The sequence below is a fragment of the Hyaena hyaena genome, unplaced genomic scaffold (assembly GCF_003009895.1).
Source record: "Hyaena hyaena isolate Hyena2069 unplaced genomic scaffold, ASM300989v1 scaffold_37, whole genome shotgun sequence".
In the NCBI taxonomy this organism is placed as follows: Eukaryota; Metazoa; Chordata; class Mammalia; order Carnivora; family Hyaenidae; genus Hyaena; species Hyaena hyaena.
In genome coordinates, this window is record NW_024080669.1 from 652,869 (window position 1) to 670,041 (window position 17,173).

A 17,173-nucleotide genomic window follows, 5' to 3' on the forward strand; every position below is an offset into this window, starting at 1 on the left:
CTTTTTCTTTTTTTAAAAAGAAGATAAAATATTACAGCGATGTCTTCAAAATTCACACCTGAGTTAAAAATTTTGCTGGAAGAGTCCACATTAAGGAGAGAAGGTCGTTGCAAAAACCGGAAAGGGCTATATACAGGTATTTTGCCAACATAATTGTTACGTGTTCGCTTTTGTGTTCTTTCTTCTGCAGCCGGGGTGGGGAGGGAGAGAGGACCGAGGTAAGGACAGGGAGGAAGAGAAGGAATAAGCACTCCTGAGCTTGAGGGCAGGGATAGCAGACAGAAGAGCGCCTGTGGGCAGAGACATGTGCCCAGGGACTGAGGGTGGCTCAGCCTTCTGTAGAGGAGAGAACCTGGAGAAGCAATCACAACTGGATTTTGGTTCTCGGAAAGGGGGCGGGGCTAAAGAGAAAATGGCGTGAAATGAAGATTCGGTCAGAAAAGATTGATGAACAGAGAAAAGATCAAGTCCTTGGTGGAGACATCAGATTCAAATCTTTTCACAGATTTTAGAATCGGTTCGGAGGCGGTGGCTAAGTTTGGGGTCAAAACCGTCATCTCTCTTTCGGGTTGTTTGGCACACCAGGCAAACTTTGGTTGTCCCTGAGAGTCCCACGGATGCGTTGGAAAATAATGGCAAGATGTCCTTTCTCCAGAAGACTACTGCCACAGCTAAGCTGTCTGAAATATTTAGAACTGGAAGATGGGAGCACAGGGAAGGAAGGTAAAAAAGGTAAACAGTGAGGGGGGGGCCCATATGTTTCAAGAGCACTGAGAGTCAGCACATGGTTCAATCACAGTTTAGATCTCTGGAGGCCCTCACTCCTGAAGAAGCAAGAGTTTGGGTCGATAGTGGGGTTCTCTTTCACTCTTCTGACAGTAATCTGTCCATACACAGAAGGTATGATTCCCTTCCTTCCGGTGGGGAATACAGGGCCAGGTGGATTAGGAGAAACTTTTTGGTCTCAGTGGAGGTAGGTGGGATGATTCCATCGGTACCAAGATCTGGAAGGAAGGAAAAAACAAGTCAATGCGTAAAGGTGCTAATGTGATTGAGGAAAGACATGAATGGGCCGTGACTGCTAACAGGTATAAGGTTTCTCTCCAGGGTGATGAAAACGTTCTGGAATTAGATTATGGCGATGATTATGCAACATTGTGACTACACTAAAACCCCCTGGATTGTATTTTCAGTGGTAAATTTTAGAGTATGTGAATTCTAGTTCAAAACACTGTAAAACATGTACATTACATGGGTTTCCCCTCCCCCCCTTATTTTTTTAGCAGGAGTGTTTGAAGACCTCCAGAAGTCTGGTGTGCGCAACAATATTGGCCAGTAAGACCTGGCTGCCTTGCTGAGTGGCCTGGGTTCGGACCAGTCGATTCATCTCTTCTGGCAAGGTACTACCTAACTTTCAAACGCCTCTATGCTCTGAATCCAGAGTCATCTCTCAAAGCACCTGCTCTGAGAATACTTTTTAGAGCAGACTCTTTGGCCGCAGGGGTGGCTTCCCTCACTGTATCCCACGTGGGAGCCCAAGATCAGCTGGGGGGTGGGGGGTGGCGGCAATATTTCCCTCTCTTATTCTGTCTACCACATTGACAGCTCCGGCTCACATCAGAACGCCCCGAGAGCAGGGCTCCCGGCACAAAGTGGAGCGCCCCTAAGCCCACTGAAGGACCTGGCCCTTTCTCACAGGAGCGTTTGGAAATTTCCACCCTCCCAGTGAGGGTGGAAATATTGGCTTTGTTGACATCAGCTTCTTGCCAGGGCTGCTGACTGGCCGAAGCTTCTCTTTAAAAGCCCACTCTCTAGGGATACGGTCCAGCCTGGCTGTGTACGCTGTCCCCGCCCCGCCACCCCAACTCTCCTCTCCAAGAAAGTGGCAAGCGCTCTTTCCCAAAGGATCGACCCAACTTCTTGCACGGTCCCTTGGCCCCCGCTGGAATGTCTCGGTATTCTCTCCTCCGCCTTACCCCGAAGAGTTAAAACCGGAGGCGCTCACTGCTGCTTTGGAGTTATTTTGAGATGCAGTGGGGCTGTTGGCGTGGAGTCCGGAGCCAGGAGATGAAGGTCCGCTGCTGTTCCCAGGGGAACAGGATGACGTTACTGAGGACGAGGAGAGGCGAAAACAAGGGGAAAATAATGGTGCTGGGTTCTGGGACCTCGTGACCTGGCCCCTCAGACGTGTATCCCCAAGGAACTCCCGGCCCCTCCCTCCCTGCACCGCCCCCCCCCCGTGTGGGCCCACACCTCCTGCCGCGTCTGCATCCACCCGGGCCCAGAGGGGCTCTCATAAATGCTCTTCTCAGTGCGCCCGGCCCTGGAGAGTGGCGTGGCTGGTTCTGCAAGTCCAAGAATTGCCAAACGCAAAAGGGACAGATGCCAAAATCATCCTACTCTAGGACACACCCTGGGCCGGGCGTATGTAGCCCCAGACTGAGAGGTGGGAGGGGGAAAAGAACAAGAAAGCTCGGAAAGGAGGAAAGGAGGAAAGAGAAGAAAGGGACTAGGGGAGGGAAAGAGCATCTGAAGGCGCAATTAAAGATCGCCAGCCTCTCTCGTGTCCGCATCTCCACTGAAAGATAGCCGTGTATCTCCTAGAAAGAGCACAGCCAGGACACAGGAGGTCCAAGCAAGCCTCGGTCCCTGGCCATTTGCTAAGCAGCTCTGACCTGTGGCATCTGGCTTCGCTCCCCTCAAACTCATTTCTGTCTTCTGTAAAAGAGCAGATTTGGATGCTTGTTTTTGGGTTTCCCAAACAGCATCCGTGAATAAGGGGACAGATATCTCACCATCCAAGCAAGCCAAGATACCTTGAAGAGGGGGCAGCAGTGCTATTGATTGATTATGTGCGAACAAGAGGCAGACACTGGGGCTGTCCTGGGCACATGCAGACATATGGTCACTCTCCTAGTTCTTTGAAAGGCTATAGGTACTTTTTGAAAAATAAGAGTGCTGCAGAATATTGGTTTGGAAAACCCTGCCTTCTCTACAGCTCATTCAGGGATGTAAAATGCACTCCGGTGCTGAGAAAGGATGGCTGCTAAAACAGAAAGCAAACACTAGTTTTAAATTTTGCTTCCTCAGGGGCGCCTGGGGGGCTCAGTCAGTTAAGCGTCCGACTTCGGCTCAGGTCATGATCTCATGGTTCATGGGTTTGAGCCCCACGTCAGGCTCTGTGCTGACAGCTAGCTCAGAGCCTGGAGCCTGCTTCAGATTCTGTCTCCCCTCTCTCTCCGACCCTCCCCTGCTCATGCTGTCTCTCTCTCTCTCTCAGAAAATAAAACATTAAAAAAAAAAAAAAACTTTGCTTCTTCAGCATTTCCCAAACTTACATGATCACAAAACCCTTCTTCTAGCACAGATTTTAATAGCCATCGAAATACATTTAAGGAATGCTGACGTAGTCACCTTTCAGGTCTACCGTCCCATTATTTAAAGGAATTCTGGAGTTATTAAGAAACCCCATAGTAAAGCTCACCTGTTGCAGACATGGTGTTGTGGACAGGAGGGACAGAGAGGGGGCCCAGAGACCCAGAGGGAGAGACCTGGAAGGCAACAGAAGCTTGTAAGTGTCTTGGGTCTGCTCCCTTCTCCAATCCTGAGTGCTTCTGCCAGGGTGCGGGGCCGCAGACTGCAGACAGTAGAACTCAGCATCCGTGCCAACTGCCTAGCTCCAAACCTACACTCTGTCCCCCGCTTCCAGAAGAAGGCCTCTGGACCACATACAGCATGTGCTCCAGGTCCAGTCCGGCACCAGCTCCCTGCTGCAGACACTGGGCCCTGCCCTCCCCGCTGTGTCCCCTGACGAGGTGACCTCAGCACTGCCAGGGTGAAGCTGCCGAGCAGAGGGCTTGGCTCCCCGCTATGACAGACACTGTTGTTGGTTGGCCGGTGCCTAGTTCTTTTTTTCTAAGAGATCCCTTTGCTCAGTACAGCAGAGCCCGGCCCTAACAACCCTGTTTCGGGATTCCTGGCCTGGTGTCTAGGTGGACCATTCACTCCTCGAAGCAAACAGGAGGAGCTGAACTTTTGTTTTCCCCTGGAGACCTCACAACATTGCCAACTTGGAGATTGGGAAGGGACTTACGATCATTCAGTTTAAACCTCCTTACGTTTCAGGACTCTCCCCCCTTAAGAATTACTGCCTTAGCACGACCTGGAAAAGGATGTCATAGAAAGAACAGACATCAGGGCCCAACAGATCTGGGGATGAGAACCTGGCTCCCCCATAACTATCCATGTGACATTGGGCAAGTTACCTAACCCCGTTGAGATCTGGTTTTCTCATCCATGAAACAGAGGTAATACCTCCCTTCTATTTCCTTTTAATTAAGATTTAATAAGATAATGTCCATAAAGCTTCCAACTCAATGCCTGGCAAAGAGTACCAGGCTTGTTAAGTATTAGTTCCCTTCCTCCCCGAAAGGAAGCTGTCAACTGTCTCTGGACACTGGTCACCTCTTCATTTGAGCTGACATCTGCACACCTTGACTTTCCTTTATTCTTCTCCTGCCGACAGGGGAAGCTCCAATCAATGTTTTCAAAGGACATTGGAAGGAAGTTCTCAGGGAGCTGTGATTTGATATTCCTCCCCTCCCCAGCTCGGATCATCTCATCCCAACAGGATGCGGCATGTATTCGTTTCCCAATTAATCAGCTCCGGTCCTGCTCTCTTCATTTACCTGCCCTCTTACAATGAGCCTCCTCAGTAGGCTGGGGGCCCACGAAGGGTGGAGACAGGTGTGGGGCCTCCTGGTAAGAGATGTTATCAATGATTTCTCTCCCTCTTCTCCTCCTCTCCTCCCTACTGCCACACCCAAGACATTTGTTGTTGTTTGAAAATAAATAATGTGTTTAGTCACTGTGACCAGCCTCTTCTGTTTCCTTCTGGAGGCAGGCTATGCGTATGCAAGCAGATGTATATAAGGCTCCCCCTTTTTAATTTTTTATATAATCGCTCGCTAGCATTCTGCCCACACTGGTTTGCACCATTTTGTTTTGCTTTTTGGGTTTTTTTTGTTTGTTTTTGTTTTTGTTTTTTTGCTTAACTGTATATTCTGAGGATCACTTCATATCAGAAGCAGAAGAAACTGTGTCCTAATCCCAAGGAGACTGTGCCTGAGGAGAAGATAGGGTCAGAACATGTTCTCTATCTGCTGCCTCTGTAACATCACAAGCATTAATGTAATTATTCATTTACCATCTTCTCCCCCTCCCCCCCCCCAACTAGGCTGTAGTCCTTACAAGGGCAGGGTGATGCCTGTGCAGGTCTACTACAGTGTCTAGAACTTTGTAGGTGCTCAGTAAATAAAGGCTGAATGAAGAGAACGAATCAGGCTCCTTCCCAGCTCCCCCATGCCTCCCACTGCTTTTCTCCATGTGGGTGTCTTGGGTTGGGGTTGGACCAAAGTGAGAACCTACCTCCCAAAGCCCCGTGTTTAAAGATTGCAATGTTCTTATGACATGGTTCCATTTCCTTGATACGCCTGACATAATCTAGCCCCCGCCTACCACTCCAGGCTCCTCATTCACACTCATTCATCCCCTGGGTTCCACCCCATGCCAGCTTTCTATGCTTCCTCCTCCCTACCCATCCCAGCCTCAAGGCCTTTGCATACACTCTTTTCTCTGCCCAGAATGTTCTTCCCTAAGCTCTGTCCTCCCTGTGCACCCCCGAGCCCCCTTAACATCTACCCATTCTTCTGCTGCCAGTTTGAACATCCTTCCTCCAAGGAGCCCCTGACACCCGGGACCAGGTTAGGTCCCTCTAAATCCCCTTCCATCTCCTCTAGAGATTTCATGACAAAGAGCATTTGCTTAGTGTCTGTTTTCCCTGCTGGACTGCGAACAGGGATCATACGCATCCTGTGTACCACCATGTCCGAGTGCCAAACATATGGTAGGTGCTCAATAAATATTTAAGAAAAGAACAACGAATGAATATCCTTTGCCTCCAACTTAACATTTTCATTGCTTTCTCCCAGCCTGCAGGGTAATTTGGTACCTGTGGCCCATCGTGAGCCAGCTCTCATCAACCTGACTTAGTCCCTGAACCTTAGCTTCAGCCAGATGGCAACACTGTGATTCCCCAAATGCAGCACATTGTTTTATAATCCCGTGCCTTCTCACAGATGGTTCTTCCTGCCTGGTATGGTGTTCTTACTAATTCTTAATTTGTTTAAAGAACAAATTAGGGGGCAGCCCTCCCAGACTCCATTCTGATTGGAGTGTCTCTCATCTGCGTTTGTCTGCGCTCCCAGAGCACTCTTACAGGGCTTCTCACATCTCCTTCACTGCAATCTCTTGCCTCCTCTGGCTCCTCCTTCTTAGTTTCTTCCCCTACCTGTCCCTCACCTGCTGGCATTCCCCAGGGTTAAGATCTAGACTTTTTTCTTGGCTCCTTTGTACAAACACCATAGCTGAGCTCCTCCTCCCCCAGGATATCAACCACCACCTTATGCTTATGACTCCCTGATCCACACCTCCATCCCGGCCTTCTCTCCTGACCTCCAGACCCATCATTCCAAGTGCCCAAGGACAGTCCCACTTGGGGGTCCCACAGGCCTCACGCGACATTATAATGATGCAAAGAAGGGAAAGCATCACTTTTTCCTACTCCTGAATCCGCTCCTTCTCCAGTGTCTGATTGTCCCATCAATGGTGCAATCCCTTGGCCCATCAGCCCAACCTGAATGCTGAGAGTCATCCCAGAGTATTCTCTTTCCTTCGTCATTTCCCTGCCCCTACCCGATTTCCATTTCATTACCCCAGACCCAATAATTCCACCTTCTCATTATCTCTTGACTCTCTCCCTCCCCCTCTTTCTTGCCCCTAGCTTTGCTTCAGCCCTCATTATCTCTTTCCTGGGTAACTGGAGCCACATCCTACCTGGTCTCCCTGCAACCAGTCTTCTGTCTCTCAAACTCTCTGCACCCTTTACACTGCGCTTGGAGTGATCGTTCTAAAGAGCAAATCTGACTGTGTCAGTGGCCTGCTCAGCATCCTTAAGTGACTTCTCCAAGCCGTCTCCTTAGCATTGTACGTAGGCCCCTCAGTCTGGCCCTTGCTGGTCTGTCCAGCTTCATCATTCAACCTCCCTTTACAGGGTACCACGTATAGTTCCAGGAACATGCCATAAACTTTCCCTGTTTCCTGCTACTGTTCTTATACTTCCCACACGCCCCCCCCCACCCCCCCGGAGAACTCCACCCCACACTTATTTGCCTCTTCACTCCTTGTCATTTTAGACTCAGCTCAGGTATTAATTATCTCCTTGGGGAAGCCTTCTCTAACCACCACCTTTGCAAGGCTTTGTTAGCTGTAACTCCTAAATTCTCCTAGAGAAATTATCATGTTGTTTATCATTTGTTTCTTTGTCTCCTCTGCTAGGTGGTGAGATCCTCTGGGACAGGGGACAGGTATTATTTATTTGTGTATCCCCAGAACTCTACACAAAGTTCATTATATAGTAGATGCTAAAGGAATGTTTGGTGAAAGAATGAAACACGTTTTGATGGAACAGTTATGTTCCACTCCAGACAAGGCTGAGTCTCACCCATCCTTGAGTGCTGACAGATCTGAGGACTGTGGCATTGTTCCCTTCCAACTCTAGCGTCCCTAGGGATAAAGGAGAAGAATGTTCCTCCAGGCACCATCTTTCCCTGGATGGAGAAAATATCTCCTACTCCCAAACTTCCAAGTTATTCCCAGCCCTGACTTCTCCCCCTGACAGCCAGAATCACAGACATAACTGTCCACTTGACACTTCCTCTCGGATCCTTAAAAGGCATGTCCAGCTTAATCTGACCAGCTCCGAGTTCTTAATTCCCCCTCCCAACCCCCACACCTGTACCTCTGGCTTTCTTCATCATCTTAAAAAAAAAAAATGGCAGAGCACCTTCCAACCAGTTGCTCACACCAAAACCCTTGAATTCATCTTGGCCTCATTTCTCACATTCCATATCTGAGCTCTCAGCACATCTTATTGGCTCCATGGCTGATGTATATTCAGAATCCAACCACTTCTTGTCACCATCATGGCTACCACCCTAGCCCAAGCTTCCTCTACTCTCAGCCTGGTTACTGTAGTTCTCCTCGCTGGAGTTTCTTTTCCACATAGATTATTCTCCACATTAGCCAGTTCAGGCTTCTCCACTCACAGCTCTCCAGTGGCTTATTTCGTACAAACTTTTGCTGACCTCCATGACCTTGAGTGGTCTGCTCTACGTTACGTCTCCCATTTCCCCTCCTATACTCGCCTCCTTCCTCATTCTGCCCCAGCCACACTGGCTTCCTTCTGTTCCTCAAACATGCCAGGCCTTTTTTACTTGCTGATCCCTCTGCCTGGACCACTCTTTCTTCTAGATACCTCATTCATTTTCTACACTTTGGGCTCTACTAAAATGTCACCTTACCGGGGAGGTCCTCTCTGACCTCTCTATTAAAAAAGCATCTCCTCATAGTTACATTCATTCCCCTTATCCTTCTTTATTCTCCTTTATATTATGTTTATGTGACACACAGCATCTATTTGCCTATTTATTTATCGTACGCCCCTCTCAACTCCTGACCGCCATCTTCCCCAGGTTGGAGAAGACTCTACCTTCCAGGCACCATTTCTATTCTACCCCACCCCCCCCACCCCCCCACCTCCCGCCCTCCAGTACTTGGTTCTTGGCCACTCACCAAGCGGGAGTTGTAGATGGGAGGTTTGATGGGTGCGGACATGGGGCAGTTGATTCGCTTCTCCTTCTGACGTCGATTGCAGAACCAGACCCTCACCACCTCCTTCTCCATGGACAACTGCTCCGCAATCATGGAGATCTCTTCTGAGCTGGGTTTGGGGTTCTGCGGAGACCAACCAAAGGGACAGAGTGTGGTCAGCAGGAAAGGGGAGCAGGGTTAAGGATCAGGGGTGGGGGCCCGATGTTCCAAGGAACAAGATAGACCGATAGGTGGATCAAAAGTTTTAGAATCAGACCCAGGATGGAATACTGGCTTTATCATTTACTGTGTGGCTTTAGGAACCTTTCTTAACTTCTCTGAGCCTCAGCCTTATCACGTATGAAGTAAGAACAATAACACCTGCTGTATAGGATAGTTGCGAGGATAAAGTGAGAAACCGTGTGTAAACTGTCAAGCCCAGGGCCTGCCACAGAACAGAGGATCCAAAAACGTAGCTCTCTTCTTTCACTTCTTACTTCAGGAGAAGTTCTGAAAAGAGAAGTCTTTTGACAGCCGTATGGGGCAGGTAGAATCCCGAACCCCATGTTCACCGCATAACCTGATAACATTTTCTGGTGTTATGGCTTCCTGTTTCCTCAAAATAGGAAAAGATAAGCTGAAGCATGTGGACTCAAGACTGTGGAGACATATATACGCAGCACTTTCTTGTTCCAACCTCTCCCTCCACCCAATCTTTGATCTCAGCCCCCTCCCCTCTTTCCTACATACCCCCTCCCTTCCTCAGGCTGCTCCCAGAAACCTAATCACCAGGAAAAGCCAGCTCTTGTCATCCAGCCAGCAGGATGCGGCCATCAAATCCTTGAGCCAGATGCACTGGCGGATTCACTGGAGTGGGCAGCGGTCTTGGAGGCCTGGAGCCCACAAGGTGAAATGAGGCCAAGGGCACATCCTTTAGGGACCTGTATGGTGTGGATGGAGGCTCTGAAGGCTGGAATCCAAGGGATCCTGATTAGAAGCTGTTTAGACCACACTTGTTTTTCCTTCTTCTCTTCCCCAGCTCCCACAGGGCACAAAGCTGGTATTATTATTAGCTTCTACATACTGGCTCAGGAATATGCTTTTGCTACAAGTTCAAACAAATGTATCATATTCTATGATCACAAGTATTTAAATGTGTGCGGAAGAAAGAAACAGAAGGAAATATATTTAGATGCCATTTGATGGTAGATTTTTTTTCTTTCTACTTCCCTATATTTTCCTAATTGTTTCCAGTGAGCATTTACTACATTCATAATTCTAAAAATACAAACCAAAGCATAGAAAGTAAAGAATTTCAGATGGGAACTATACATATCATGATGAGCATTTAAAAAGCATTTCTTTTTACATTTATTTATTTTTGAGAGACAGAGTAAGATGGAACATGAGCAGAGAAGGGGCAGAGAGAGAAGGAGACACAGAATCCGAAACAGGCTCCAGGCTCTGATCAAGCATTCAGCACAGAACCTGATGTGGGGCTCGAACCCATGAACCGTGAGATTATGACCTGAGCCAAAGTCGGACACTCAACCAACTGAGACACTCAGGTGCCCCCATGATGAGCATTTTGTAATGGGTAAAAATGCTGAATCTCTGCCATATACCCGAAACTAATATAATATTGTATGTCAACTATACTTAGGAAAAGAAAAAAAAAGAAAAGAAAAGAAAAGAAAAAAGAAAGAATGTATATAGAGTGTTCTGGCTTTGCTCCCTTTGCCTCCGCTGGATACAGAGATCCACCCTCTTTTGGGACCCTATATCCCAGTCTTTTTTTTTTTTTTTTTAATGTTTATTTATTTTTGAGAGATATAGAGACAGAGTGCAAGCAGGGGTGGGGCGGAGAGAACGGGAGACTCAGAATCCAAAGCAGGCTCCGGGCTCTAAGCTGTCAGCACAGAGCTAGACGTGGGGCTCGAACTCGGGACCTGCGAGATCATGACCTGAGCTGAAGTTGGATGCTTAACCAGCTGAGCCACCCAGGTGCCCTCCCCAACCCCGACCATATCCCATTATTTAACTCTCCCAGTGAGAGAGTCAATGGGCCCTCTAAAAATATCAAGGCAAGAAGGGTCAGTGGAGGAAGAAGTTCCTGAAACCCAAGATGAAGTCACCCTCTCACTGGGACACATGGGTGCCTGGAGAGGGTGCCTGTGCTTGGTTTCCGACCCTTTCCCAGAGTAGGTGTGGCACCGAGGGGCCTGAGTGTGTCCACTCATCCAACTGTGCACATCAGCCCACCCGTTCCCACCCGGAGGAGCCGCTCACATCTTGAAATCTCTTCTCCAGAGTCAGGCGGATATTGGTCTCGATGCTGGTCCGTTTCTTCCTCTTCCTACCGAACACTTCACTGAGGGTGGGGAAAGAGCTGGGGGTGCTCCCCGAGGGGTCTGATGGAGAGGTTTCTGTTGGGAGGTGGAAAGGCAAAGGAAGCTCAGAGAAGAGAAAGCACAGCCAGTTAATGCTCTGTGTTAATGGCCTTGAGGTCCACCACTGCTTCCCGGTGGGCTCTGTGGTGGCTCGTTCAGGACCAGCCCCCTTCCCCCCCACAGCAGGGGAACCAGAACAGGCCAAGAATCCTGCTTCTCCTCACTGCTCTGGGCAAAGGTCCTCCATGACTCCCACATCAGTGCCTCCACTGTTTGCAGTCATGGCTCAGGGACACTCAGACATCAGTGGCATGTGTGGGTGTGTGTGAGTGCAGGCTAGGGCTCCTACAAGGAACACTCATGGGTCTTTTCCAAGGCTGCTTGGATAGGGATCCTCAGTAAAATTGAAACTGCTGTTTTGAGCTAAAAGCAATGGCACGTGGTGGCAGAATGCTGGTGTTGATGTCACTTTCTTTTCAGGGTAAGTGTCAGAGCTGAAGCTGTATGATGAGTGGGCAGGGATGCCCCACAGGAAGGATTCAGATGTCAGGTAGGAGAGACGCACTAGAAACAACCTGTAAGATCTCTTTCCAAAGATCCTAAGGCCCTCTGATCATCTCTCTCACTTCAGTGCCCTGAAGAAAGGTGCCAGAGGGACAAGCTGCTGGGGACAGGTTCCTTGACCTTCCGTGTTTCCTCGCAGAGGGACTTCCAAGGGTGTGACCGACCTCCATGGCTGCCCATCCCACCCTTTCCTTCCTCTGCACAGGAAGTACTCATCAACATGTGTCTCTGACTAGAGCCCAGCCCGGCGCCAGCTCTGTTGTTTCTCTCTGCCTTCACCAGTGGTTCTCAGCTGGGGCGGTTCTGCACCATGCCCATGCCCCGGGGGACATGTGGCATATCTGGGGGCATTTTTGTTTGTCTCAATGGGCAGCAGGTACTGCTGACATCCAATGGGTAGAGACCAAGGATGCTGCTAAATGCCCTACAATTCATAGGACAGCCTCTCCCAACCAAGAATTCTCTGGCCCAAGATGTTGATAGTGCCATGGTGAGAACCTGTCACACACGCACACACACACTGTTCCCAGACACCAACCTCTCACAGTCAGTATTTTAAACATTTTGACCTTGGCTTATACCCTTGACCTCCTGGAATGCCTCTCAGGCCACCCAGCCGACAGAATCCTGCAGGCCTCGCTCCTGCTATAGGACCTTCCCCACTAGTCTTGCTCACAGTAGCTCCCTATGCCCTGGAGACCTGCTCAAGGTCAGCCAGATGAAGGGCTTGGGTTGTGCCTGTTGCCTTCCCGTCTCCCCTAGGAGACCCTGGAGAACCCACTTCCCAACTAGAAGCGGTCCAGAGAGCAAGGTAAGTGTGTTTGTCCTGCAGGCTCAAATTTTGTCCCTGGTGAGCTGTCTTCAGGTCTAGACTGGGTGACTGTAGGGCAGAGAATGGAATGAGGCCAAGTCTTCATGGCCACAGATCTAAAGCCATTTCCTCCAAAGGGCCTTCTCAGCAACGAGGCCAACATTTCCCTCTCCCCTTGCCTGCCTCCTCTGTCATGTCGCAAATGGTCCCAGGCTCAGGAGGAGAAGGCATCTTACATATTTGGCTGCCTAAAACCTCAAGCCAGACAAGTCATGAGCCCCTTCCCCTGCAGAATCCTCTGGGGCATCATCCATCCTTGAGCCCCCGCCGCCTACCTGCATCGTGCAACCACTTCTCCAGCAGGGGCTTGAGCTTGCACATGTTCTTGAAGCTCAGATTGAGGGCCTCAAATCGCGAGATGGTGGTCTGGCTGAAGTCATTCCCGTATAGTTTTCCCATTGCCAGCCCCACATCTCCCTGCATGCGGGGATCAAGAGGGAGAAGCTGGAGGGAAGGGCTCTTTCTCTTCTTTGTCCACGTTCCCCACCAGCCTGGTGCCAATCATGCACCCAGAGAACCTTCAGACGCCCCCCTATTGGCTCCTTTCCAGCTTTTTCCCCTCTAAGAGGGAGAATTTGGTTCACTTCCCTCCCCAGGCTCTGAGTGGACCAGGCCCATGTGCCCAACGCCTTGTCTGGCTCTCATTTCTTCCCATCATTTCCCAGCAGTGTTTCCTGGTTTCCTTACCAATAGAAACTGTTCCCTATTCTCAGGGAAAACACACTGAACATCAGGCTCCTCCTGAAATGTACACTCAGGAAGCCCAGTCTCCACTCACTCAACCCAATTCCTTCTAGCTCCCCGCAAACCAAACCTGTGTGAAGCCCAGCTTAATGCGCCTCTGCTTGAAGGTCTTGGCAAATTTCTCCAACTCTTCCAGGTCACTGGGCTCATCGGCCCCTGAAGAGCTGGGTAGATGCTTTGTCACAGGGAGATGTGGGGACGCTTCTAGATGGGGTTCTAAAGAAGATCCTGGCAGCCCGGGGCGCCCAATTGCCTAAGAGGGAACACAGGTCAAACAGATCCACAATGGCTCAGATCAGATGTCACTTTCTAGAGGCGTCTGAGTGGCTCAGTCGGTTAAGCGTCCGACTTCGGCTCAGGTCATGATCTCACAGTCTATGGGTTTGAGCCCCATGTCGGGCTCTGTGCTGACAGCTCAGAGCCTGGAGCCTGCTTCAGATTCTGTGTCTCCTTTTCTCTCTGCCCCTCCCCTGCTCGCTCTCTGTCCCTGTTCTCAAAACAAAGACGTAGAAAAAAAAATGGCACTTTCTATTGTATACTAAGGGGCCCACTTAGAAGATGACAGATCTCTGGGTACACTTGATTCCTATTTTTTCAATGGTTTGGAAGTGGAAACTGGGATTGCTACAAAGGGTTAGCAAATAGCTAGAATAGCTGGGGCAGCGCAGGAGTGTGGGACAGGGAGGTGGCCTTCCTGGAGTTTAGTCTATGACTCATTGTTTGACTCTGAGCAGGTAACTTCCTTCTTTCAACTTTCCACCATAAAAGGAACAGCTGGGTTGTTTACAAAGATCCCAAAAACAAATCTCAGAATGAGACAAGGAAAAGGTTGTTTGCCTTGCCTGTTCTTTTCCACAAAGCAGGGTAACTGAGGTGTTTAACAGGCATTAACTGAAGATAACAGAACATCTGAGACTTGTGATATTAATAGAACTTCCAGAAAATTTTAGACACTTATGACTGCTATTTTACTTTCTAACCCTCATTTTCTTTCATGAGAGTCTTGTTTGGGTGTGTTTTGTGTGTTTGTTTTTCTTTCGTTTTTAAGTTTTTTTATTTATTTTTTCAGCAATCCTGACACCCAGTGGGGGGCTTGAACTCATGACCCCGAGATCAAGAGTCGCATGTTCCACCGGCTGAGCTGGGCAAGCGCCCTGTGTTTTTTTGTTTTTAAATCAAAAGTAGTCCAGGGCTATCTCATTTATCTCATTTATGGTTGTCAGGAGATATTCTTCCTGTAGTTCATTTTCATAGAAAAATGGACTCTAAAACCTTGAGTTGATGCTGTGCCCTTTTGGGGTTGGATTGAATCCCCCTCCTGAAGAGGTCCACCATTGCACAAGCAATGGAACCCAGACCAAGGGGTCCAGGCATTGTGTCCCGTCCAGGGACCACTGTCCATGTAGACCACACTGCCTATATCCACCGTCTTCTCTCTCCTTCCTAGTTTACTCTTTTCCTAGACTAAGGTTAACTTACCTCCTTCTCTCTTCCGAGACCTGCAGATTTTATAATTCAGATGGGCAGCCTTAGGACGAGGAAGGTAAAAGGACCCTGGCGAAGGATCTTTTAGAACAGAATGATTCAGAAGCCTCATGGGTTTGATCCTGTTCTGCAGGATGGGGTGGAAAGCCTCAGCCCTCTTTGAGACTTCCTTTTCATTGATTCGTTTCTTCTTTAACAAATTCTAGCTCTTCGCTAAACTTTCTTCTCTCTTCCTCTCACATCCAATGAGATACCAAATTGCAGTCATCATCTTCCCAAAATATGTCCTCCTTTGCCCTTTCCTCTCTACTCTTACTGTCACAACCCTAAGCAAGTCCCCTATTACCACTTCCCTGGACAATCTTAATAACCTTCTGAACAGCCTCTTGGCTTCTCGTGTCATAAGATGTGAGAGCTGATCTTGGGCCTCTATAAGATCTCTTCCAGATGTAAGTCTATGATGACAGTCTGAGTGAGTGAAGTTTAGGACTTGAGTGTCCCCATGCCTATTAACCACTAGATGGCACCCTCTCCCCTTCCTGATGTCTTCAGTGAACACTCTAGCCCTCTAGAGCCGGGGCCCTTAGTGATCCACGGGGATCTTAGCGCACAGAAGGGACGGTGGGGCTCTGGGATCCTTCCCAGCTCTCTGCACACCTGTCTCTGCACACCTGTCTCTGCAGAACCGTCTCCTGCAGCTGGGCACAGGGGCACCCCAATGAGAGGAGGAGCGGCAGCTACCATACAGCTCTTAACAGACCACACACCTGGCGTGAGGCCTCATCCGGCCAGAGGAAGAGGTGCTTTCTTCTAACTGGCAAACGGGTACCGTGGGGCAACATGGCAAGTCTGCTAACAGCCCCTCTTGCAGATCTCAGACCTCTGATCCGCACACGTGCACACTGCAGGAGGCAGTCTAGGATACTGGGTCTTAAGAGGGACCCAGAGGCTAGAGTGTGGCTTTGTGGTCTTGGGATCAGGCCTATGGGACTCTGGTCTCCTCCTTGAGGCTTGAAAAGACCCAACTAGAGCTGGCGGTCACCATGGCACCCCTGGAAAGTCAGCTGACCCCTGGTCCTAAGAGGAGGGAGTGAAAGCAGGGCCTGATCGGGGCTGGTGTAGCCGACTAGCCTGGGAGCTGAAATCTGGGCTCGAATCCCAGCGCAGTTGGTGATACTGGGTCAGTCATTTCTCCTGGCGGGGGCTTGGATTCCTCCTGTGTGAACAAGGATAAGCCTTTGCTAGTTCCTCTTCCCAGAGGCATAAGCACACCGTCAAGGGGGTGGGAAAACCAGTGAGCCTCTCCATCAAGAGCTGAGCCATTCTTAGGGGAAACAGGAACAATGCGGTTATTTACCTGGGAGGCCAGGCCAGGCCCAGTCTGCGGGAGGAGGAGAGAGCTTTGTTGCTGTGGAAAGGGGAGAAGATTTGGCTGCAGACCTGAGGGAAAGGGGAGGGACAAAGGAACAAACAAAATAAAATCCAGGCTCCACGGCTTCGGAACCGAGGTAACTGTCCCCACCCCCTGCTACCTCGTCAGGCCCCTCAACCCACCTCAAGTCCTGTGAAAAGGGCCCCCACAGGCACTGGCATTGCCACACACAGGCGGAGGTGAACAAGACACGAATAAACAGGTAAACAGCAATCCCCAAACCAGTCCTCTGGCTTGCCCACCCGCCTGCCCTGGAGTGGGGCACGGGCTGAGCAGGGTCAAGGCCAGCCTGCTCTGGGAGCTGATAACCAGGCTGAAGAAATCCAACAGGGAAGGAAACGCAGCAAGAGCAGAGGCGCTGAGGAGCTCCATTTTGCCCGCAGGGGTAGCTCGATGGCCACAGAAGCCTGTGCAAATCCACAAATAGGCCAGACCATACAGATGGGGCCAGAGAGCTCCAAAAGGCGGCCAGTCACTGGCCAGAGGTTCTTGGCAGAATGAAGACATTTTCTACTTGGGAGGAAGGGCTGAGAGAGAAGACCAGGGCCCAAGCCTCTGGAAACTCTAATCTGGTGGTATGGCCTCTGTCTGCTCGTTGTACTGTCTGAGGCCTGCTTTCTCCTTAACTCTCCAGGAAAACGGACCATGAAGGGCTCTGCCTGATTGGTGGTCATGACAGTGGCCTCCCTGTAGGAAGGACCACAGCCAGGAGCTCACACTGTCGCTGCAGGAATAGAGCTATCAAGCGACCAGAGCAGACAATGGGGCGGGTCACCCCAACCACTCAGCACAGACCAGAACCTTGGGGTCTCTGTTGTCCCTAAGTGGCTCCAAGTCTCTGATGTGCGGCATCTGTTGACATTGACCTTTATGCTCCTCAGTCTATAAAAGTCAGGGCTTAATTTTCCTTATAAAAAGAAATAAAAATCTCTCATAAGGAGCTCTGAACCAGGAGTCAGAGGCTGAAGGGCTAATAGT

General features: G+C 49.8%; 1 protein-coding gene across 1 annotated transcript in view; it reads right to left on the reverse strand.

Moving 5' to 3' along the window:
* Positions 1-512: 512 nt before the first annotated feature.
* POU2F3 (POU class 2 homeobox 3) overlaps positions 513-17,173 on the reverse strand; it is a 72,786-nt gene continuing 56,125 nt past the window's right edge. The window contains exons 6-13 of the mRNA XM_039229265.1: positions 16,121-16,203; positions 13,349-13,531; positions 12,810-12,951; positions 10,999-11,135; positions 8,692-8,853; positions 3,485-3,551; positions 1,977-2,109; positions 513-1,004 (exon numbers count right to left, since the gene is read on the reverse strand). Of these exons, the coding sequence (XP_039085196.1) occupies positions 965-1,004; positions 1,977-2,109; positions 3,485-3,551; positions 8,692-8,853; positions 10,999-11,135; positions 12,810-12,951; positions 13,349-13,531; positions 16,121-16,203 (947 nt within the window). The 3' untranslated portion in view covers positions 513-964. The remainder of the gene's footprint in view (positions 1,005-1,976; positions 2,110-3,484; positions 3,552-8,691; positions 8,854-10,998; positions 11,136-12,809; positions 12,952-13,348; positions 13,532-16,120; positions 16,204-17,173) is intronic.